Source organism: Spinacia oleracea, chromosome 3 (genome assembly GCF_020520425.1).
Source record: "Spinacia oleracea cultivar Varoflay chromosome 3, BTI_SOV_V1, whole genome shotgun sequence".
Lineage (NCBI taxonomy): Eukaryota > Viridiplantae > Streptophyta > Magnoliopsida > Caryophyllales > Amaranthaceae > Spinacia > Spinacia oleracea.
In genome coordinates this window covers 20995890-21021761 of record NC_079489.1, presented here as the reverse complement: position 1 = coordinate 21021761, position 25872 = coordinate 20995890, and the positions used below count along the sequence as shown (strand labels likewise).

Below are 25872 nucleotides of genomic sequence, written 5' to 3'. Positions count from 1 at the left end.
TCTAAGCATCAAAACGGACAAGCGTTCACTCTTTTGATGATATCTCAAGTTCTACATGTCGGAATGAGGCGATTTTTATTGGCCTAGAAAGTAGACTTCAAGAGCTTTCCAACGACAGGTCACACGTCCTTATAGGCATTGTAGAACAAGAGTTATGACATAAACAAGATGGCTCGACTATCCGATTCGCCCGAAGCCCAAAACGATGGCCCAATCTTCCCCTTGGGCGCGAAAACCAGCGACCCACCAGCGGGCCCGCTGGTTTCTCCGCCCAACTACTTCCACACGCGGGTTCATGCTTTCGTCTTGGTGATCGTCCAATTAAATCTTAGCTTATGTAATTGTTATCTTTTCCTATTTTGTTTAGAATTTAGGAAGCATATAAATACTTCAAGGGAATGCTTTAATCCCTTATGCTTTTATTTCCTTTAGGTTTCAATTCCCTAGATTTCGAATTCACGTTCTTTTTCTCTCTTTTCTCTTTCATGAACCCTAGTTTTTCTACATACTCCATCAATGTAATTCTTTGAGGTATAATTGATTTTTCTCTTTATTTTATTTATTGCTGTTAATTATGTTTTCATTCTTAGAATTGATTTTCATTGTTCGTTTCATGATTGCGTAGTTCGCTTTCTAGGGTTTGGGAATCCATGTTTATATTATGAATCCTTATTATTATTGTTGATGGTTTGATTATTCATTGATATTTCTAGTTGATTAGGTTTATATTGTTAATCTTTGCAATCTGATCAATTGTTTGATTAAATCATGCTAATAGGATTTAGAATCGAAAGATCGAATTTTAGAGGCTTACCTACAACTAGCAATTCTGATTATGTTAGCGATCGTACTGCATATGTTGAATTGAGAGTGTTAAGACCCGACCGTAGGATTAACTTGTGCTCTAGATAATTTGAATATTTGAGTTGTTGATGATGTTTTGATTGATTCTGAACTATGAATATGGTGAACCGTTGCCCTAGATATTTTAGTTTATTTTTCTATTTATTTTAGTTTAAACATTGAATCCTAAATTTCGTGACATTGTTAGTTTCGCCATACCTTGAAAGCTAGATTTAAATAGCCATCTCTCTGTGGATTCGACCCTGCTTACCCTACTACATTGTTAGGAGGTTTCGTTAGGATTTTATTTTTGACGGGTGTACGACAACCTATCAAATTTTGGCGCCGTTGCCGGGGAGACGGTTTTACTTTTCTTTTTAGCTTTCATTTTTGGTGAGGCTACATTGTATATATTTTTTCGATTTGTGTATAAAATTCCTTTTTTATAAAAAATATACATGGCTTCTATTTGTTTTCCTCAATTCGAGAATGAAGTGTTTTGGAGGTATTATTATAGGCTCGGAGATTTTCTTGGTCCAAATCATCTTTTTGAACAATGGGAACTATGTATGGTGATTTATGAGGGATTGAATGAAGGTACAAGATTGGTGTTGGATTCCATGAGTAGTTATATATTTGTGGAGAAGACTCCAGAAGAGTGTTGGGATTTGATTGAACAATTAGCTAGGGATACATATGAGTGGGAGACGACGATGTTTGTTGAACCTACTCTGCAAAATTTCTCTTTTCCTATTTCTCAAACTCACACTCCTCCCCCATATTATTGTTCTTATTGTCATTGTCATGACCTTGATACTTCTCTTTGTCCCTATAACGAGTCATATGTTAGTACTGTTAACCCTTTCCTTCGATTTAATATGAAAAATTTCCAACTCGAACCATCTTATTGTGACATGAAAATCCTTTATAATGATGATGATGATGATGGTGGATTTGTTGAGAATGTTAGTTCATTAGAGGAAGGTTACCATTTGACTTTTGGTACTGATGAGGAAAAGTTGGATATAACGGAGACTTTGGAGGATGAAGAAGCGCTAATGGTTGTAGAATCGTTGGTTGAGAAACCATTGGTTGCGAAACTTTTGGTTGAAGATTTTAGTGATAAGTTTATTCACGAGGGTGGAATTGTAGGTAAAAGCATTAATGTTGAGCCTATATCTCCTCCCGCCTATATCCCGTTCTCGCGGAAGCTTGATCTTGTTCCTTCATCCCCCATGTTAAGTCTTTCGAACTTTATCAATAGGTCTCCATTCCATGATACATTTGACCTTACCGACCTTGACGCTCATTCAAAATCGTTTACATTGCCCGAGGAGCAATTAGAGGGAAATTGTAAATATTCTTCTTTTTCTTTTCATTTTTCTTCTACTTTTGACTCTTTTTCTTTTGGTTTTATTTTTTCTGCTTATTTATCTAACACCCTATTTGCGAGAATGAATGTGGTTTTACTCAAGCCATACGTAGTGCTCAATGACATGTTTGCGGGGGCATTTGATAAATTACTCAAGGCGTTGGATTCTTCTGATTAACAATTTGAGTGAAGTCAAGCTAATGACTTAAAACGAGCGCTTATCGGGAGGCAACCCGATTCCTAATTTTCCCTCACTTCATTTTTTTCATTTTTTTTCAATTTTTTTTTTTTTCGATATTAATTTAGTGTTCTTTTTTTATTTGGTTAATTTATTGAAAATAAAAAAAAATGAAAAAAACAACAAAAGCCAAAAATATTTTTCTTTGGGTTCACTTGAATTCATAATTTTATTTTATTTTTAGATTAGTTTTTGTTAATCGTCTTTATTTATTTATTTACTTTGTGTTTAATTTTACTAACGATTCTAATTTTTGAGTTTAGTGGTGCTTGATTTTTTTTTAGGATGAGTAGGTGCACGATCAAGTTAATTCCAAGAATTTTGATGCATCGACAAGCTTGCAGCTCGCTCCAACACAAGCACAAACCAGCGACCAGCCAGCTAGCTCGCTGGCCGTTCTCCACTCGCGCTTGCACTTTCTGCCATACACGCTGGCGAACCAGCGCCCTCGCTGGACTTCCCTCCCAACAAAATTCAAAAAAAAAAAAAATAATAATAATAATAATAAAATCCCCTTCAACCTTCGCCAATCAACCACCAGAGCCGCCGTCCTTCGACCTTCTCTCCGCCGCCGCTGCACAACCAGTGGTCGGAGCGCCACCTGCACCACCGACTGTCACCACCACCTAACTGCTTCCCTCACCCAACAACGCCTCTCCACCCTCTCCCTCACCCACGAAACAGCCCACCAGCACCAACCAACACCAACCCGCCAGCCTTCCCTCTCCCTCCTTTGAACACCACCACCCGCCACCTGCACCACAGTCGGACGGCGCCACCAGTTCTCACTCGCCAGAGCACGACCGCCTTCCCTTCGCCAACCACCATCACCCGTCGCCCCTCCACTCACGCAAAGCACCCCTCCCCTCGCCATCTTCCTCTGCCCACCAAATCTTCCACCTTCTCCCACTCTACGCCGTCCACTAGAAGCATCCGCCGCCGGCCCCTGCACCACGGTGGTCGGCGCGTCAGCCTTCCACCACCACGCCACCTTTCCCTCCTCTCCAACTCTCCAACTTCCACCTTCACCATTATTTTATTTATTCATGAATTTAAAACCCTAACTTTTGAAATCAATTTGGGGGTTTTTAATTTATTTGGGCATTGGCAAATTGTAGTATTGGTGCTCGTTTGCGGAATTCACGTGAGTTCGCAACTAAATTATGGTCTTTGCGATGCATAAAAGATATTAAAATTTTAATTTTTCTAAAGTTTATTCACTTGAATCATTTTTTGAAAAGAAAATTGAAATTTTGATTACAATATTGGTTGTTGAATTCAAATGGTTGTCGTTGTTGTGAATATTATATGAATTATTTGTTGAGATTGGTTAACGTTTGTTGGTTGTTGAGTTTGAATTATTAGCATTGGGCGAATATTGTCATTGCTTGGATTGCTTGTTGGGATTGATCGTGGAATCTTGAATTATGCACCATCTTGGTTGATTGGAGTATTTTAAATCGTGGTTGTTGTATCATGAAAACAACTAAACCAACTAGCTATCACCCAAATCCACCACATCTATGGATAATGGCTCTTTGCGTCGTCAGTTTGAAGCTTCTGGCCACACTGCTTCTATTGTCGACAGTTCTACCGAGTCATCCTCGGCAGACGAGCCTCATCACGAGTGAGCACTTTCCATCCCTCTCCCTTGTTTGAGTTATATTGTTGCTATTTTCACAGTGAGGGCACTGTGTTTTGCTTAGCTTGGGGGAGGGATATCTATCTTTGTTGCTTTCTAGTATAGTTTTATTGTTTTGTTTAGGTGTTGTACGCTTTGTACCATCCATTAGGGGTGGGAGTTTACGTGCAACGAAAAAAAATGTACTGCTTTCCTAGTGTTATTGTTCAATTTAGTTGCATTTTTACTTGCATTTGCATGTCTTTATACCCTGCATTATGCAATTGACTTTCAAACTTTGTTCGGGCTTTATTTGACTCTCTTGAGCTTCTTTTGAACGTAGTTATGATTCTGAAATTCAGTCGGTCATGCTATACATTGATAACTGCTTGGCATTGTGTGAACCAATTGAATGGTATGCGGTAAGATGTTGGTCTCGTGTCAAGAATAGCTAGCCAATTATCTTGTAGGTCACCTTACTATGTGTTTGTGTGATTGATGTGACTTGTTATCGTATGATTTTGGCTTGAGATTCATTAGTAGTTTAGTTGCAACTCACGCATGCCGCGTATGACAGAGGCCATTCTCTTAGGAAGCCTTCAGACGAACTTAGAAACATCAGTTCCTGCCTTTCATACCCATGTTGTAGCCTTGTCCGTTTATTGTTTTAACTCCACAAAATTGAGCCCTATTAGCCCCGTTGGTTACTTGTCCCGAGTCTAGCTTGGGGGAGCTTCGGTGTTCGTAATGGTTTCATTGATGTTGATTGATTGGCACACTAAGCCAATAGTTCGTGGTTCGAGGCTATGTTTGGATTTGTGGTTCGGAAATGGTGTATATTATTGTTGGCACCCAAGCTTGTAACAGTTAGCATTAGATTTATTTATGTACTTTCGATTTCATTATCTAGTTTCATTTTCATACCAAAAAAAAAAAAAAAATGGCGAAAAATCAAAGAAAAATCAAAAAAAAAATATGTTTTTCGTTTTTGTATGTAATTTGAAAGCAAGGAAAGGGGAATGAAGAAAGACCATTGACATTATATTATGTTTTCCCTTGGTTGTAACTTGGTTGATTGTTTGGGTTTCATGGTTCGATGGAGTTGGATTTGCGGCATTATCACGCCGACGCATATAGTTCACATTTGCTCCCCAAGTTGGACCTTACTCTCACTTTTTCCAAATTATACCCTACCCTTCCTTTTCACCTAGCCCCATTACAAGCTTATTATAAAGACCTCTTGATCGGCATGTTTGTTTTGTGATTGAATGAAAATCGTTTCTTGCTATTGTCATCTTACCCCATGTTGCATCATATATTTATATTCTACAAGGTATGCGGCGACGACTAGCTTGATTAAGAATAGTTTGTGGCTAAGCTTGGTTGTTTCGATTGTGGATCACGATGCTTTGTGGTTCTATTTGTATCTGAGCTAGATTTCCGTCTCAATAACTCTGTTTGATTGTTTGCTCGAGAGTTAGGTTGGTCTTACCATGGTTTTATGAAAGTCATGTGCGTCTCGTTTCTCTATCTTTGGTTTAGTGTTGCTTGGGGACAAGCAACAGTCTAGCTTGGGGGAATTTGATGAGTCATATTTGTATAGGGTATTTTAGGCGCATTTAGGTTGCATTATTAGGCATTTATATCATTTTAGTTGCATTTAGGATCACATTTGCATAAGTTATCGTTGTCGTACTCTATTACGCCCCGTTTGTGTTTTCTTAATGTTTCAGGTGATTTTACGGTCATTTGGATGCTTTCGGAGTGTTATGAGTTGATTTGGATGATGAACGGATGGAATGTTGACTCGAGGATCATTGCATATCTCTAGGGATAATTTTGAGTCAATAACGAAGCTAAACGCTATTTTTCTAAGCATCAAAACGGACAAGCGTTCACTCTTTTGATGATATCTCAAGTTCTACATGTCGGAATGAGGCGATTTTTATTGGCCTAGAAAGTAGACTTCAAGAGCTTTCCAACGACAGGTCACACGTCCTTATAGGCATTGTAGAACAAGAGTTATGACATAAACAAGATGGCTCGACTATCCGATTCGCCCGAAGCCCAAAACGATGGCCCAATCTTCCCCTTGGGCGCGAAAACCAGCGACCCACCAGCGGGCCCGCTGGTTTCTCCGCCCAACTACTTCCACACGCGGGTTCATGCTTTCGTCTTGGTGATCGTCCAATTAAATCTTAGCTTATGTAATTGTTATCTTTTCCTATTTTGTTTAGAATTTAGGAAGCATATAAATACTTCAAGGGAATGCTTTAATCCCTTATGCTTTTATTTCCTTTAGGTTTCAATTCCCTAGATTTCGAATTCACGTTCTTTTTCTCTCTTTTCTCTTTCATGAACCCTAGTTTTTCTACATACTCCATCAATGTAATTCTTTGAGGTATAATTGATTTTTCTCTTTATTTTATTTATTGCTGTTAATTATGTTTTCATTCTTAGAATTGATTTTCATTGTTCGTTTCATGATTGCGTAGTTCGCTTTCTAGGGTTTGGGAATCCATGTTTATATTATGAATCCTTATTATTATTGTTGATGGTTTGATTATTCATTGATATTTCTAGTTGATTAGGTTTATATTGTTAATCTTTGCAATCTGATCAATTGTTTGATTAAATCATGCTAATAGGATTTAGAATCGAAAGATCGAATTTTAGAGGCTTACCTACAACTAGCAATTCTGATTATGTTAGCGATCGTACTGCATATGTTGAATTGAGAGTGTTAAGACCCGACCGTAGGATTAACTTGTGCTCTAGATAATTTGAATATTTGAGTTGTTGATGATGTTTTGATTGATTCTGAACTATGAATATGGTGAACCGTTGCCCTAGATATTTTAGTTTATTTTTCTATTTATTTTAGTTTAAACATTGAATCCTAAATTTCGTGACATTGTTAGTTTCGCCATACCTTGAAAGCTAGATTTAAATAGCCATCTCTCTGTGGATTCGACCCTGCTTACCCTACTACATTGTTAGGAGGTTTCGTTAGGATTTTATTTTTGACGGGTGTACGACAACCTATCAAGGACCTGCGCGGCTAGTGAAGCAGACCCCGCCCGCTGAAGGTGGGCGAGCCCTGTCCGCTGAAGGTGGACATCCCTGAATTCGATTTTTCTTGATTTGTAATTTGCGTGGTTCGATCTTGCCCGATTGAGGTGAGCAAGTCCCTATTTTTTCTTGAGATTTCTTTTGAGAATGTCTTTTATTCATTCTTGCAAGAGCAAATTCTTTCGAGGAATGCTCGGATTTAGTTGTAACCTGAACGTGGGTTGACAACGGGATTAGACGAACCTTTGTCTTGCGACCGTCTGCTTTCGTGGTTTTGAGCTAGTCTTTACGGCTCGATTTTTGCCACTACTTGGTCTTCGATCAGAGGACCATGCACAAGTGTCAATGACGACCTTTCTCTGAGGTCGAACCTGCGCCTTTTTTTTTTGAGGTATCCAAACATGAGATGGTGTATGGCGTAGTCCGAGAATGTGATTTTGATTGTGCGCTCCTTGTTGGAGTATATTTTTTCGCGAGCCCCCAAGCACTGGGGCTCGTCGGTCGTTTTTCGCATTTTGTAATCATGTTTGGGGTTATGCTCGTATGTGCGAGCGACCTTTTATAGTAGTGTGCTACTTTAGAGAAGCCGTGAAGTGCGACTTCAGTTTTCAGGCGACATCCGGTTTTAGCTTGGCCCGGATTAATCCTTTGACAGACAAACATTTTTTATATTTGGAAAACCAACGACGTAACGACACACATTTTTGGTGTTTCGAAGAATGACCATGATATTTATTTTGATTTGAAAAGTGTACATAAGCATTTTCTGAGACAAGTTTAAGTTTCGACCAAGTTTTAATGTTTATATTTGCTTATTTGAGAGCTAAAGGTGCTTTGGGCTTGATCCTACTTGCAATAGGGCCTCGTGTTTAGCAACACAGTTTTAAGTCCTTTCCTGTTCTGCGTTTTGTGAAATCTGGGCCTTGGATTGCATTTCCGGCGCCCAAGGCTAGGCGTTAAACATTTCGGCGCCCAGCCATGGGCGCTGGAAGTCTTTTCCTGGTGATATTTGACTTTCGAATTTCCTAACACGTTTCCGAATGGGACCAGGATGTCACTGGGTGCGTTCAGCTATATATAGGGGCTAGATACGTCCCTATTTTCCACCACTCTCAATTTCCTTCTTTCTTTTTTGCTGTATTTTAATTACTCATTGCTTTTGCCATGTCGATCCCTACTTTCTCACTCCAACGGATTGTTAGGCGTTGGCTACGGGCCCTTACTCCCACAGAAAAGGCTTTGTTAAAAGAATACCACTTAGAGGCACTTTTAGGCTTACAACAAATTAACATTGATTATAACTTTCTGCATGCTGCCCTAAGCTTTTGGGACTCCGATCATCATGTTTTTGCCTAGCTTTCGGGGCAACGAAATATGTCCTTTGCCAGATGAATTTGCTGCGATCCTTGGTTATCCTACTAATGCTACCCCTGCCACTTCTGGCACTATTGAAGAGAGTAAAACAACCATAGGGGCTTTCCTAGGACTAGATGCTAACATGCTTGCTGAAGTTGTTGTAGGTGATGAGGTCAATTTGGCAAAACTTGTAAAACATCACTTTAGGCCTAGTAAGAATAGGACCGAACAGAAATTGAATATTCGAGCCCTTGTATTTTTCTTGTTGAATCACTATTTGCTGTCGAATGACAATGGTGCGTTCGGTGACATAAGGTTGATCCCCTTGATTAGCCAGATGGAAAGTTGCTATTCTATTATGCCGTTGGTTGTTGCCGAGACTTTGCTGAGTGCGGATGAGCTGAAGAAGGATGCCAAATCTGAACATTTTAAGGGAAGCCCCCTATTACTGCAGATTTTTTCCTTGCGCACGTATACACGTTTTTTTTGCGTACACAATGAGTTTCAGCGCCCAGGGTTGGGTGCTGGAATATTCGGCGCCTGGTCCTGGGCGTTGAAACTGCGCCCCAGGAACCGTTTTCTTTTATTATTTTTTGATGGTGCCCGTTTTTTTTGCAGATTTGGCTCGTGGAACGGCTTAGACTTTTGGAAGCTCCTGCCGATCCTAAACATTATCGCCCTATAGCCTTGGGTAACCGAAAATACTTGCACCAAGGCCAGGACGAGGCCGAATGGACCTCCTTTTTTACTTATGGCATTTGTTCTATTAAGTGGGTGGTACCATGGTGGGGTTTGACTACTATGACAGGGGGTTCTGATGTATCGGTTTATGTTTCTTTGTTGGGGCTATCTCGTCCCATTTATATTTTCCCTTACCGAGTCATGCGTCAATATGGTTTAAGGCAGACTATCCCCTTTTCCAACACGGTACCACCTAAGGTAGCGGCCTTTTCACAAGCACGGGTCCTAGCGTGGGCTAAGTATTATGATGGTCTCCCGCGTTGGGCCGTAGCTACAAATGGCTTTGTGGGTCTTTCTGAAAACTACAAGTTGTGGATGAGCTCCAATGATAAAGATGTGAGGACCAAGGCTCGAAATGGGGAGCCGGCTGAGCTTTTGATACCTCGTATTCGTGTTAAGTATGAGGGTCCTGATTCTGCCAAACCACGTACCTATAGTATTAAGACTGTGAAAGCTCGTCCTGATCGAAAGCGAATGGAAGTTCCTCCCCGTTCCAGTTTCAGGCATAAAAAGATGCCTAACATGAAGGAGCCTGCTGTTGTTAAAAGAAATGCAAGCTCTCGCGGAGATCGTCGCCGGAACAATGTATGGGTTAGGAAGGCTCAGCCGCTTGTAGAAACAGTGGCTAGTCTAGTTGATGATAATAATCCTTCTCCCACCATTGTCTGTGCCCTTGAGGCTGAGCGGGCTATAACTGAGAATGTTTCTGAAGCCTTGGCATCTTTAGAAGTTAGTGTCCAGGAGCCGGTTCTTATGGAGATTGATATTGGGGCTGCGCAGAAGACTGTGGGGGTGGATCCTGCGAACATTGCCCTCTACAAGATTTTATTTGATGATCCGGAAGAACTAGAGTAGTGTAGTTCTTGCTAGGGTGTAGGTGCCCTTTATTTATTTCAGTTGTGTTTGTTTTTATTCTTAGCACTTTGTTTTCCTTCTTATTATTTTTTCAATAAAGGCGTATTTTTATTTTTTCATTTTCATTTATTTTTGTTTCTCCTCTTTTTTATGTTTTTATATGTCTAACATTTTTTGCACAAAGAATATGTTTTTATGTTTTTTTTTTCATTGGACCGAATCCTTGGTAAGGATTGCCTACGTATCTTGTCAGAATCAGGTCGCGCGTAGTTCTAGCTTAGAATAAGTTCTAGTATGCCAGATTTCGGTAGATATGCTCTGAGGTGGAAGCATATTACTTAATTGGTCAAATGAGTGAAGTATTATCATTATTTTCATCTGCCGTTTTTTGCCATAAGTCGCGTAAAAATGAAATTCGACTAATTTGTATGGCTATATTTTTGGTAAGCCTATTGGGATACGTACTGTACCCCCAAGTGTTCGTTATTTTTCCGTTGTGTGCGGATAAAATGACGAGCACTTCAGAAAAGAAATTTTTTGGCTGGCAGAGAGTTTCAACGCCCAGGCTGGGGCGTCAGAAATTTCGGCGCCCAACCCTGGGCGCTGAAAATGATGGCGGTCGTTTTGACGCTTTGCTTCACATGTTCTTGCATTTATTTCTTTTTTTGTGCCTTGATTTTTGCTCGTTTTTAAAGTCAATTTTGAGGTTATTTCGGAGGCTTTTTTGACTGTTAGCGTGAAATGCATTTTTGTCCGGATTAATTTTTTCTATTCCTGACTCGAAACAGTTTTGAAAATGGAGTTAGGGTGCGGAAGTTATGAAGATCTTTGTGTAGGCTTTGGAGGTGGGTTGAGGTGCGTGTCGTTTTTGAAGGATTGGTGGGGGTTATATTTTATTAATTCCCCTTTTAAGCAACATTTGCTTTCGTTTTGGATTTTGATTTCCTTTGACTTCTTTGGGTTGTATGGGTTGGTTTTTATGGTTACACTGGTTGACTTTTATGTTTTAGGGATATGAATGGGATGGTGTGGTTTATTTTGTGGGTTTCGGGAATTGGCTCCCATGGCACTATTTCAAAACCGAGTGGGCTTTGTTTGTTGGGCCTAGAGTGGGCCGCCTCTTTATTTTTGTATTTTGCAAGTACATTTGATGCATTTTTTAGTGTTAGAATAAAATTTTTAGGAGAAATATTACGCCTTTATTGATTCAGAAAGTAAGGAAAACACACTGAAATGAAACTGACCTATATTCTAAGGGGCCTTAGGACCATCTAAAGTCTCTGTTTTTTTTCTATCAATATAAAGAACTACTAGGCGCTTTTTACTAATGGTGCTCTATGTGGCTCAAGCCTGGGGTTTAGTCTCATAAAACTTCGGTCCTTCACCGGTACTCATCTTGAATTCTATTCCTTTTGCATTGACCCACTGATATGTCTTCACCCATCCGTTCTCGATCTCTTCTAGTGTTGATGCAGAAGAAATTAACCGGGTTGGATTGAAACCTTCATCTTGTAAAGCTAGGGTATTCATCATAGTCTCGTCCTCCATAGGGCTCGATTCGTTAAACAATGTCCATAGAGCCTGGTTGTCCAATATTTCAGCTGTTTTAGTCTTGGTGAGGTGGGGTGCCTCATCCAAGGTGTGGCAGTCATGGAAAATTTCAAATCCGGGTTTTAGCAAGCCATCCTGAACGAAGGGTTCAGGGAAATCGCAGCATGGGTGTTCTTCTCCTCCCCGAACGAACATCCCGTTAAGGGTTCTTTGATACGGGGGAAGGAGGGTGGTTTGTTTGGCTTTGTTAAGGCGTAGCCCAGACAGGCGGTCAGCAATATCTTCCTCCGTTGGTTCATAGCCTAAGCCAAAGGGAGTAGATTTGTTGGGTAAAGGATGGAATGTGCATTCCTTCTTCCTTATGCCCAATGGGGTTCCTGGGAAATAACCTTGAGCTAGCAGCATTCTAGGGATGACCCGGGATGCATGCGGGTCTAGGAATGCTGGATCATAGTCTTCAATGAACTGGATTGCTTCTTCCATTTGAAACCCATAAAGGTCGTCTGCAGTTTCGGCCATTCCAACCATAGTACAACTGATGTCGAGAGGAGGGGCGCGGATTTCTAGTATTACCCCGTTATGGTTAAGTTTAACCATTTGGTGCAGGGTAGAAGCCACACCTCCTAAGTCATGGAGCCAAGGTCGCCCCAATAGGAGGTTAAAAGTGGGCTTGATGTCAATTATTTGAAACTCCGTGGTGCGTGCCACAGGCCCGGTTTGTATGGTAAGGTTGATTTTTCCCAACACGGGCCTTCGAGAGTTATCATAGGCTCGTACCCCTTGTGTGGAGTTTTGGAAGTCATCGCTTCCTAGTCCCAAGCAATGGGCGGTTCGCAACGGGCAAACGTTAACCGCCGAACCGTTATCCACGAGTGCTAGAGGGATGTTTTGCCCTTTGCATCCAACTACTAGATAGAGGGCTTGTTATGGGTACCCCCCTCTCTGGGTAAATCTTTGTCAGTGAAAACTATGGCCTTTTCTCCAGCGTCTCTCGTGACGTGGTTAACCAATGAGTCAGGTGTGATATCTGTAGGCACTGAGATGAGGTCAAGTGAGCGAATAAGCTTTTCGCGATGTTCTTTTGAGGTACACATGAGATCCCAGATGGTAATTTCGGCCTTGGTTCTTTTCAATTGTTTCAAAAGAGGATTTTCAATGACTTCTGCGACGGTGGTGTGCCGTCCATTCTCAGGAGCTTGTCTGACTGGGATATCGTCCATAGGAGGTGGGCGAATGTCAGGCTGGTATATTCTTCCTGATCTGGTGAGGTTGTCGACTTCGGGTTCTTGAGTGGTGGTGTCGATGAGAGCATACCCGGGCCAAGTTTCAGTAAAGAAGTCTTGGCCCGACACTTGAGATAGGTAGATATCTTTAGAATCATCATCCCACACACCGCACACTTCTCTCTCGATTCGATCCATAGGGACCACAGCGAGTGGCGTACCTTGAGGTGTAATGTACACCGTAGGGTCGAAGTTCTCATTTTCTGGTTGGTCGAGAGAGATGTGACAGGAGCCGAGTGGGCTCTTGTTGTTGTTGGGTTTGCCAACGTTAGGGAGAGGTATCACTTCATCCTCTATCATGTCCTGGATGGTATTCTTTAGGTTCCAGCAGTTTTCAGTGTCATGCCCATTTCCTTGATGGAATTTGCAGTAAGTACCTTCGACCCAATATTTGCTTTTGACAGGAGGGTCACGGGTGGGGCCTATAGGTCTCAACTTTCCTTGATTGGTTAATCTTTCAAAGGCTTGTACCAAAGTCGACCCGAGTGGGGCAAACTTTCGGTCTCGGACCCATCTTCCAGGGCTTCTTCGGGCGGGAGTCTCTTCTACAGCATGGACTTCTTGGGCTTGGGATGTGTTACCCCGATTATAGGTGTTGTTTTTATATGTGGGTTTGCTTTGTATGGTTTTGGCGAGGTCGTCCTCGATCTTTATTCCCACATCATAAACTCTTTTGAAAGTGTCAAGTCTCAGGTACCTAAGGTGTTGTCTGTAAGCCGGTCCAGGTTGTCAATGAATTTTTGGACCAATTCTGTTTCGGGAGGCCTATTGGTTAGCTGGGCCGCCTGGTCCCTCCATCTAGCAAAGTAGGTTGTGAAACCCTCATTTTTCTTTTGGAAGAGAACTTCTAGCTCGCGCATGGTGACTTGGAAATCCATGTTCGACGAGTATTGCTTGATGAAGACATTGACAAAGTCTTCCCAAGTGGGGAAGAGCTTAGGGTCCTGGTGATAGTACCATTTGAGCGGCACAGGTTCCAAGGACAAAGGAAAGGCACGTAAATACATGGACTTGTCCACGCCTTTCAAGTTCATGGCATTCACAAAGCTCAGTAGATGATCACTGGGGTTGTCCGTTGCCTTGAACTTTGGTAAGTCATATGAACTGAACTTTTCTGGTAGTTTGCCAGGAAAAGGTTCAGGATCGAGGGAGAAGTATTTGCTCCCCATGGTTTGCTGTAGGACCATTTTTTCAATCCTCTTCTCGTTATCGAGGTCATTTTTGGCTTGCGCAGCCGCTAAAGCTTCATTTTCCATTTTCAATTGGCCCATAAGTTGGGTCATTTGGACCATCTGGTCTCGCAAATCTTCGATGGACATGTTTGAAGGTGCGAATCGAGGTTGGGGAAGCGGAGATCCTTGAAATGAGGGATGACGGACGGAGCTTGGAGTCACTAAACCTGATGTTGGCGATGTATCTTCGAGACGCACTAACCGTTGATTCCCTAATCGGCACCAAGTGGCAGGACCAGTCCTAGGCATAAGATAAGCTAAAGTTTAGGTTCCCAAAGTTTCAAGCATTACTTACTCTAGACTTCGACTCTCTCTATTGGTTTATTTTTTTTGCTCTTTCTTTTATTGGTAAACTTTTTGGTTTCTTTTGGTCATTCTTTGAATTTTCGAAACACTTGCCCGTGTGACATTCATAATTATTTGCATGTTCGATTTTTAGTGCCGAGCATTGTCGTCGTAGGAGGCCTAACAACGACGCAAAGAGTTATTAATTTTTTTACGAGTCGCTTTTGAAATCGAGTGCTTTTCTTATGCCCTCGTAGCAATTCTTTTTACGAACATTTTTTGTGCTACGTATTTTCCTTTTGCGCGGGCACCGAGGCTGCTGCGCCTGATCAGAAGGCCAAGCAGCAACTTCAGCGCCCAGCGTCGGGCGTGAGAAATTCTGGCGCCCATCCAGGGGCGTTGAAAATGCGTCCCTGGCTGATTCTCGTTTTCTGTTTGTGTCTACTTTTGTTTACGCGACTTCGATTTGCGTGCTTGCCTAATAACGTCCTTTACGCGTTGTGCTGCGTTTGTGGGATTCGTTACAGGCCATACCGAGCGTCGCTTATTTTTGTGGCGATCATTCGGGTTTGCGGAACACGTATTTCGGTATAACTCTTTGGCAAATTAGTCTATGAATGTTTGGGCAATTTTTAAGGTCGTTGGTTTTCTAGGATAGTTTGTCACACACAATCACATATTTCGCTACACATAACTAACATTCATCATGAGGCGATAATAACATGTCATGTAGTTTATGATAGGCTTCTATGGGTAGTTATTTGCGCCTGGCTTGGTACCGCTTCTATCGTAGATCCAACACATGCCCCGGTCGAGGTAGTGTCTTCAACAGACGAATTTCGCTCAAAAGGCCAACCCGCAAGTGCAAGCCAAGGGGGCATGCAGGCGAGAGGGACCTAATGAGCGAGCGATTGGGTTCGGGATAGGTGTACTACCTGCACAAGTACCGAGTGGGCAACATGCGCGGCGTATGCACCCCCTATTGGCGAAAAAGGGTATCCTTAGTCCCAACTCCCGAGGGAGCCGAGATTTGTTATGTTGTTCTGCCCGTTCACATTAATATGCTGATTTTCAGGTCGTCCCAACTTGATGGGGAAATAAACGCGGGGTAGGATCGTTTCACCCTTCGGCTATTTTGATTACCTACAAGCACGAGTATTTCCTTCACTATCCCCAGTGGAGTCGCCACTGTGAGGGGGTCGAAAAAGCACGAGGCTAATGCGTGACCTCGTCCCTCGTGGGTGTGACGATTCTTTTTATTCAATCAAGTGTAATTGGATTTCCTGTGAGTTTACACCCAATTGACTAGTAATATAGGAGTCGCCATTCAGTTTTTAACGACAATGAGAAAAACTGACAAAACCCGGTTATCGTGACATAAAGGGAGTGCAATTATGTTTGACCACGACGGCCGTAGGTTCCCTTGTGATCCCTGGTATGGGAATCTCTCAACATACACCCGCAAGGTAGAGATTGAGGGTTCGGGGGACTGTAACTACCGAGAGGAGTAATTCGCTCGTCGATAACTCCAGAGGCAGGATATCCTTACTAGCTCAGCATAAATAATTGAAGGGACATGCGTTAACTATTAAACTAATCTGAGTTGATTTTAGCAATATGCAACATATAATACTAGATCGATCACGATTATCTGATTTAAATAGCATTAAGGGACCTAGCATGATAATCCAATTTCTCAAAAATATTATATTTGTTAGGCGTGGTAGAATAATCAGATTTAGTTTGTTTAACAGTTCATAAAAAGGGCGAGGAAAGCAATTAAACCATGGAAAAGGGACACATTACGACGCACCCTTGAGAGGTGCGTCACGGTTCTCAGAAAACTAACCACTTTGACTTTGCTATTTCTCCGTTTTTATTTAACGAATCTCAAATTACGGGACAGGATACGTTCTTTTCGATATATGGATCGATTATGACAGAACGCGTGAACAATTTCGCAGCGTGAGGCTTAGGCTAGGGGTTGGAGTCAATACTCAGAATATGAATTGTGTGTTCTTTTCACGTCGAATTTGGGGCTGTATTTATAGGGAAGAGTTTGTGGAAAGATAGAATTGCAGAGTTCTAATCCACAAAGAATTAGGAAAAAACACGTACCTAGGTATTTTCAGCGCCCAGGCCTGGGCGCCGAACATTTCGGCGCCCAGAGCCAGGCGTTGAAAATAGGGTCTGGGCTGTTTTCTTAGTCAGATTCGGATTCCTGAAATCCGTAGTGTTTGAGACTTAATCGAGTTTTTTAGTGCGTATCAATTTCATGACGGAATGCGTCTGGGCCCGTTACGAACTCTAGGCTCGTTAGGATTTTAATTAAGGGTGATGATAAAGGTCGCAAGTTGCGACAACATTTAGTTGTCGCAATCTTACGTGTCGGAGTTTAATTGGTACATATAGGCGCCACGTAGGCTATGAGTCATCATAATATTTTTACTATCAATGCAAAAATTTTACTATGAAAATATGTAAATAAGGTAATCGGTATAAAAAAAGAAACAAATTAGAAAATTAAGATTTTCCTACCTTTATTTTAAACATGTATAATAGGATATATAAACTAAATATTTTAGATTCCAATTTAAATGATGACACATAAGCGTGTCATGTCATCATTGTGACACGGCTTAAAGGTCGCATGTTGCGACCTTTATCATTTTCGTTTAATTAATACGTAACTCTTATTTCCGAATCATATTAGGAATAGGATTCTTGCAGTTTTCTATCTCATTTAGGATTTATGTTGGAGTGCAACACCTAATTCTGACAGGTTTCTATCTTTTTATGACTTGCCACTTTTAGAAGCTACCCTTTACGGCAATTACTATTTTTAGCAGGTTTCCATAAATAGCAGGTTTCTATAAATAGCAGGTTTCGGGTGAAATGAAAAGGGGATTGAGATTCATTATTTTTATAGGAGATGCGTTGTCAAGTGGAGATTTATGTTTTCATCATCGAACCTTCTCTTTCGGGAATGGGGACAAAAGTAGGTGTCTACAAAGGTACGCTTTATAATCAATTAGTTAAATAAAACTACTTAGTTACGAAGCGGAACCAATTAGTTAAGAATTTACCATAATTAGTTAAAAATTAAATTTTAAAAGTAGCATTAGAAATCAAATTTTAACCATTTTTCTCTATTAGTTAAACATTTAAATGAATTCGTTAAAACTTTTAAAAAATTCATTCTGCAGTGAACCAGAGAATTTATACAGCAAATAGTTAAAAAAAAAATACACTCAATTTATTAAGACAAAAGTATTTAGTTAACTATATTAATTAAATAGTTTTTTAACCTGAAAAATAAGTTGAGGTTGTTTCTCCCGTTGTTGCAGAGCTTGTATCAGATGTATTTTCTGTTGTTGCAGAGCTTGTTTCAATAGTTACTTGTTGGAACTGTATTGTTGGTTTCGGAGCAAGATTCACAAATCGCAAAGAATTAGCACCACAATGAGGGGATTTGGAGTATGAAATCGATTAGGTTCATTAAATCTATTAGTTGAAGCAAATTGTTTAGAGTTATCAAATCGTGGAGGAGGTTGAAATCGCGGATGAGGATGAAGTTGGCGAGGAGTTTCATGTGGCTGAGGAGCTTCAAATCGCGGTTGAAATCTCGGAGTAGTGCTTGAAATTGTGGAGGAGGTTGAAATCTCTGAGGTGCTTGAAATCGTAGTGGAGCTTCAAATCGCGGTGGAGCTTCAAATCGCGGAAAGTTGAGAAATCGCGGAGGAGGAAATACCTGGTTTTCGCCGCCGTATAAAGATGAACTTTCAGAGTCCATGCCGCCGTAGGTGACGAAGAACTCCAACGAATAGGATGAAGATTAGCGGCGGAGTAGTGAATGAAGGTTAGGGTTCGCTGAATAGAACCTTGAGAGGAAAGAGAAACGTTGTTTTACAGAAAGAGAGAAGTGAATGAAGGAGATAGGAAAAAAAACCTTTTTATATTGCGCGTGATATCACGCACGAGTGGGGAAAGACCCGGTCTGACGAGCGCGTGATGGTCAGGCCGCCTGACACACAAATTTCTGGATTACAATAGATTTGATTGAATCGTGAATTGCCAAAAAATGGAAACAATGATTATTTGAAAGTTAGTAAATGAATAGTGAAAAAATTGAAAGTGTTGCAATTATTTTGAAACGGAGGAAGTAATTAATAATTAATAATTAATAATTAACAATTAGTAATTAGTAGTTCTTTTAGTAATTTTTTTATTAATTAATAATAAATAATAATAATAATAATAATTTATATTATTAATTAATTCTTATTATTTATTAATTTCTCATTACTAATTATTAATTAATTGTTAATTACTAATTTTGAATTGTTAATTATCAATATTAATTATTAATTATATTAATAATAATAATAATAATTATTATTATTATAATATTAATAATAATAATAATAATAATAATAATAATAATAATGATAATAATAATAAGTAATAATAAATAATTAGAAAGGCCTGGTCTCATCTGGTCTGGTGTGGTCTGTTCTGATTCAATAAATAACAATGACAAAGTGAAGAGAACAAGGCCGTAGTCTAGACAAATACAATAACAATGTTGTATCACTTGTATGTCGTGCCTACCCGTGCTGGTATTGTGTCGTAATTTGTACTCCCTCCGTCCCGGAATAATTGACATGTTTTTCTTATCGGGTCGTTCCTTAATCCTTGACCTGTTTCTAAAAATGGAAATATTCTAACAATATTATATTATTTCTCACTCCACCCCTATTAACCCACCTACCCCCTACTCTATACAAAAAATAATTTAAAATTCAACCCTACTCTCCCCCAACCCCACCCCTTTACACATTTCCCACTAACTACATTAAAATAATACCCCACTATCAACTACTACCTATTAAATTAAATAAGTCAATTCAAGTCCCTTAAACTCTGTGCCGGTCAAACCGGGTCGAGTATTCCGGGACGGAGGGAGTATATGTAGGTGGTGCTATGTCTCGGTCTGGTCTACCCTAGTTCTTTTTGTAAAAGCTTAATGTTATTATATGCAAATGATGGAAGTTGTATTTCCCCCTAATTTTAGTTGGATGAAGCTACAATTAGAATAAAAGCTTTTCCAATAAATATGAATGCGTTATCAAAGCTACTCCCTTCGTCTCTTTTTGTTTTTTACGTTTTCCTTTTTGGGTATTTCAAAATGTTTGTTACATTTCCTTTTATATTATCACATAAATAACTTAGTATTCTATCAAAATGTGTCCAATCATTATTTTAACCAATCAAATTCATTGGGTCATTTAATCTCTCACACTTTTTCATTGGGACATTAAATTTTTCTCATTTCCCAATATCAGAATTTTGATAAAAGTGAAAATATTATAAATAAACGTAATTTATCTCGTTTAAATAAAAAAATTGCAATGCAAATTAATTATTCGTTAAAACGCGTGAAAAATTCCAAACGGAAAAACAAAAAGAAACGGAGAGAGTACTAATTAAAGTTGAAGAAGATGAACCGATAACTTGTTGGTTGACTACGTGAGACAAATCACAAATGTGAAATGGCACATCCCTTTTCCGGTTTTTCCCCTTCTCTCCCTTCCTCTCATATATAAACACTATGACAAACTCCCTTTCCCATTCCAACTTCCAAGGTTGTTAAACAAGTGCACCTGGACAGAGACACAGTATACACAAAAGTCACATAACAACAAAAGTGGGTCATGGAGAATCAACCGCAACAACCGCCATCAGCCACGCCTTCCGCCGCTTCTACAGCTCCCGGAAACACTTTTGACACGGCTGATATAGACGCTCCCCTCAACACAATCGGCTTCGAATTCGATGATATAACACCTTCTTGTGTTTCCGGCCACCTCTTAGTCACCCCTAAATGCTGCCAGGTTCACCTACTTTTGTGTTTTTACTCCCTTCAATTTTTTCTTAATCTTCCAATAATCACAAAATCAATTTCAATATAGCCGACCCTGTTATTGGGATTAAGGCTTCGATATAATCGTCAAACTTTTGTTTTAATTTTTTTTTTTGTGAAACTTTCGAAACAAATTTTAATGTAGCGGACCCATTAGATAAATTCTTGCTTCATGTAGCCGACCATCATTATATTGTTATTGTTATGTATTGTCAAATTTTAGTTTCTTATTTTGTGTTTTATGGAAAAAAAATTGCCAAATTTTCGTGTAATCGTATTGAAAACGCAATCATGTATGAATGATTGTTGCGTGATGAAATTTGTTTGCAAAATGATATGAATTGTGTGAAAGTTAATGGATTGATTGGTTGTGATTAATGGGGATTGACAGCCCTTCAAGGTGTTGCACGGCGGAGTATCGGCGATGATAGCGGAGGCGCTGGCGAGTATCGGAGCGTATTTAGCATGTGGGATGAAAAGAGTGGCCGGAATCCATTTGAGCATCGACCATATGAAGAGTGCTCAACTTGGTGATTTAATTCTTGCTCAAGCCACCCCTCTCAGCTCTGGTCGCACTATTCAGGTAGTAACCTTTTATTATCAAATTGTCATATGCCAATTAGTTTAGTTGGTTAAAATCTAGGCAGTGGTACCTAGAACCTCAGATCAAATCCCACTCCATATCATTTTACCGAATAACATTCTTCTTTTACATATGCTAGGATTCTAGGAATATGATCGAGCTAGCTGACCAATGTCGCACCAAACAGTCTTTGGTTGTGTACTTGTGTGATTATGCAATAAATTGTTTTTTTTTTTTGAGTAGTACAGCACTAAAAGTAGGAGTATTTCTTACCCAAGGACTGCCTTTCCTAAAATGTACTCTCTCCGTATTTATTTAAGAGATACACTTGGCCGGACACGGGTATTAAGATAAAGAATTGAATGAAATAAAGTAATAAAACAAGTGGGGTTGAATAGATATTTTAATAAGAAAAATAAGTGGGGACCATGTCATTTTAGGGAGTGGGGGGTGGGGGTGGGGGTGGGGTATAGATATATTATTTAAATCGATGGTGGGGTTGATAAGTTAATAAAAATGGCAAGTGTATCTCTTAAATAAATACGGCTGGAAAAGGCAAGTGTATCCCTTCAATAAATACAGAGGGAGTACTACAACTTCTATGTGGTGATTTTCTTATTTCTTCGTTGACATAAAGGTAAAACGTACTATACAATTGGGTTAACTTAGAGTTAGGTACAGTATCCAGAAGGCTGGCTTGGGTCCTGCACTCTTGCGTGTGACGACTCAAAATTTTAGGATAGCTAGAACGGTATTGTAAGCTGTATTGAGTTAGGGAGTAGAAAAGTTCAAACATCATGTTATTTATATGTTTGGTGTTAGAGATTAGGATAGTCTTTCAACGTACGTACTTGTGACTTTTGACTTGTGAGGCGGGTCTACTATATTAAAATTTTTATCTTTTCAAAACTGTGACCAGTTGAGGTTGATAAATGACAATGATAGAATAATGTAGCACCAATTTGACTTTTGGTTCCAATTATCTATAAACAAACTGTTAGATTAGATTTTCATGTACATGGGATTGCACGATTCAAGTCTCAACTAATCATATCTGATGCTTTGTCGAATTCTAATTGAACTGTATTAAGAATATTATTGGGGGGGAATATGATCAGGTGTTACATTTGTTTTCTAGCAACATTTTTTTTAAAAAGGGTTGAAGCCTTGAACCAGACAAGGGCACATCATATCATATCATATCAGAGCAGAATACATGGGCGTTTGTTGATTTCTTGATTGAAACCAGATGTTGATCAGTCTAAACTAGCCGAACAATTGTGTGTAGGTCCAGTGGTCCACAATTGAGCAAGTAAGAAGAATAAAACATCTGATTGCTTGGAACATTAGAGCCAATACTTGAGATTTTGTGGTTACAGTCGTGTAAGTGTTGTCCATCTTGTGGTTGCCGCCATTCTTGTCCTGCTCATAAGAGTGGCTTAGACGCTTTTAGTATTCAACTTGAAGAAAAATGCAAAGATATATTTTAGGGTCGGAAACATATGGAGTAAATGTGTTTAATTGCTGCATCTAATCCATGTACTTTCCAAAAAGTGTTGCTAATAGTTTTATTAGAACAAATGAGTGTTTTTTGGGCTTGGTACCGAGGATGTGTCAGATTTTTCAAAGGATAAAGAATACTCAGATACTACTCCGTATACTACATTACATTTAATAATAGATCTAGATCACATAGGATATGTTTACTCTTATCCTCTGCATGTGTTTTGTCTAAAGAGCCTAATTATGTTCTTGGTAGATTGCTATTTGCGCTAAGTTCACGGTACACTCACCGCTCTTTTTTAAATATTGACCTACAAGGAACTTACAAAATATCTAAGATATCTCAAGAGAAGACGAACATTTTCTCTAGTTTGTAGGTTAGCTAGCTATGGCCCTCGGCCTTTGTCTTTTAGCAATGGATCGAGATAAGATGACGCTTTCTCATCTTTGGTGTTTATTGACATGAGGATTAGAATTGAGAATTCATTCATACCTAGTCATGTGTATAGCCACTTAACTAAAGTGTAGACATGAAAAGGATTTACCCTTTGGTTACGTTCACGGCAATTTTAAGCTAGCTAGGAGAGTGATAAAGACAGCTAACCTCCTTTGCCTTCTTTAACATTCTCCCTTAGTTAAATCTAGCTTATGGGTTAAGTGTTGAGAAAGGATTTGTTTATGCCTCTTAATTGTTAGTTGGATTTTGTTTTCACTGATCACTATTTCTTGATAGGTTACGTTATTAGTATCCTCGTCCAATGATGTTTTAGCCTAGTGGTAATGACTGAAGACCATATATGTACGATAGGTCATAGGTTTGCATTTGTAATTTGTAATATGTAATGCCGTTTTGGCTCATTCGCACCAAAAAAAACCGTTACTACTCTCCTTGTGCTTAGCGAAGGCCAAACCTTTAAGACTAAAAACCGAACGATAATATCTTCTATGAGACGGTCTCTTGATAATTCTTGGTGACTTTTTCCGTTTTCCCATTCTAGGAGTGAATTATGATGAGTTTACGGTCTTGGGAATGTGTTATCTCATCTGAGTGTTGCTTGTGATTACCATAATGATGATAATGTGTTTAATTAATTGAATGATTAGGTTTGGGAGGTAGGATTCTGGAAAGCCAATCAGACAAGCATGAAGAGAGAGCACATGATATCGTCATCCAGGGTTACTCTTGTTTGCAACCTTCCTGTTCCAAATCATTTAAAGGATGTTTCACAACCTTTTCACAAATATGCCAAATTATAGGATTGGAATTCCTATTTAATGGATGCACTTCTTTATCATAGTCATGCAAAGCAGGATTGTCGAGGAATTCTGATTGAATTGACACGCGTTTTACATTTCTAATTCATACGAGATCAAGCCAATCTTTCAGTGTATGGTATAAATTTGTTGGTTTTCTTTTATCCTTCATTACTAGGTAGAATTTGTAGAAAGAATTATGCGTATGTGTATTCAACTGTTCAAATAATTAGACTGTAAATGTTTGAATAAAAGCTGAATTGAAGCTTCTTTGATGTTCCTGTTGTAGAGAGGAGAAAAATTGTGCAGCAATTTATCAATAATATGACCTTGCCTTTGATTGTATCCTCTAATTTTAGGAATGTTATTAGTTCTTGGGTTTGATGCGTTTTTTGCATTTTCATGGTATTTTTACTATGAAAGGGATTATTTATTATGTTGACGAAAACGTAGATGAGGGATTGAAGCAGCATGGACAATTTTAGGGTGTGTGTTTGTGTGTTATATACCGGGTCGCCGATACATATATCATTTTGGATACTTCGACCATTAAACTAGTAAATGACGCTATATGTCGGGTTATCACATTATTACGTACTACTCCGTAATTATAACCATACTAATGAGGTCTTAGTTCAGTGGTTAAAAATAAGAGTTTATGTATGATAGGTTTCATGTTCAAATTCTCTGTCCTCCTTTGTAATTTGTATTGCCCTTGTGACTCATTTGCAACAAAAAAGAATCATATTAGCAAAGCTTGCAATCTGCCTTCCACATCAACGAAAAACTGACGATTTAATGTGGGGACATGCCCATTTCCATGACCATTGGTGATTAAACTTTAAGCAAAATCACCAATTCAATTGCAACCGAATGGGAGATTTGCTAGTAAAATAGCCCATTCAATTGGAAGTTTGGGTGGTACAATCGTCAATTGAATTGGAGATTTAGCTAGTAAAATCGCCAGTTTAGTTGGCGATTTGTTGGTGAATCGGAAAAAAAATTCTTACAAACTTGTACTTTTCTTTTACATAAGCTAACTAAACAACATTACGGAAAAGTACGTACAAAAGCAAATTAAATCTTGTGAAGCTGCATTTGCAAGAATATGAGCTTCACTCACTCTCCGCCGCTCCACCTTATTAACACTACACCATGAGAAATCCCTAACTACGATCTTGATTTCTTCTAAGGTCCATCTAACATGCATTTCTTGAAAAACTTCGTCCACAAGCAATTTCACCAGTTGCTGAGAATTAGTAAGAATAGTAACATTTTCCGTCCTTGCATGCCGCGCCCATTTCATACCAAAGAGGCAAGCCATCGCTTCGGCTTGTAAGGCGGTCTCCGTAGTTCCTGAAGAAGAACCACACATTACCATTCCATTTGTTCTTTGGTGATTCTCCCACACCAACCGCATACCTGCATTGCAGTTGCGCTTATGCTAAGATCCATCCACTTGAATCATCGCAGTTGATCTCTCAATATCGATATGATTAATTATCGCCGTGAAAAAACCTGGTGGAATAAGGGGCTCGGTTTCTGGAGGATGAAGAAACTGCACCTGATTGCCAGGTTTCCTACTAAAAAACACCATGCTGGTCCAGACCCTCCTTTATTAAAACAGAAATCGAGGCAATGGTGATTATTTCATCCCTGAATACGCGGTTATTCCTTGACAATAACCAAAGTGCCCATTAAGTACCAATGAAGTAGATACTTTGGGTACTATTTTTCCCATCATGGCGTTGAAATAGCCAGATATAGAACAGAAACCAATCCACGAAGGATATAATTTCATTGATTTCTGAATGGATTGCAAGCAACCTATCCCTCCAAACTTGTTGCACTATCGAGGAAAATCGGAAAATGTGTTGACTGTCTTCTTCTCCATTCGCACAGAATCACAGTTAACGTCCACTTGAATCCCTCTAGAATGAAAATTAAACTTCGTTGCAATTCCATTATGGAGAAGTTTCCAAATAAACAGCTTCCATTTAGGAGGAATTAATCTTGAGGGACCATAATTATTTTTTATAAAAATCTGACGAGGTTCTATTGTAGTCAGCATTGCATATGCAGATTTAACAGTAAATTTACCCGACTTATGATATCACCTATAGAGGAAATCGTCATGATTTGTGGAAGGCAGCTCCATTC

At 39.5% G+C, this 25872-nt stretch overlaps 1 protein-coding gene across 1 annotated transcript; it reads left to right on the top strand.

The window, feature by feature from the left end:
- Nucleotides 1-19990: 19990 nt before the first annotated feature.
- On the top strand, nucleotides 19991-24057 carry LOC110792882 (1,4-dihydroxy-2-naphthoyl-CoA thioesterase 1). Its single transcript, XM_021997704.2, has 3 exons — nucleotides 19991-20343; nucleotides 20764-20955; nucleotides 23563-24057. Exons 1-3 carry the CDS (start codon nucleotides 20164-20166, stop codon nucleotides 23713-23715), a joined length of 525 nt encoding a protein of 174 aa, XP_021853396.1. The 5' UTR covers nucleotides 19991-20163; the 3' UTR covers nucleotides 23716-24057.
- The last annotated feature ends 1815 nt before the right edge of the window (nucleotides 24058-25872 follow it).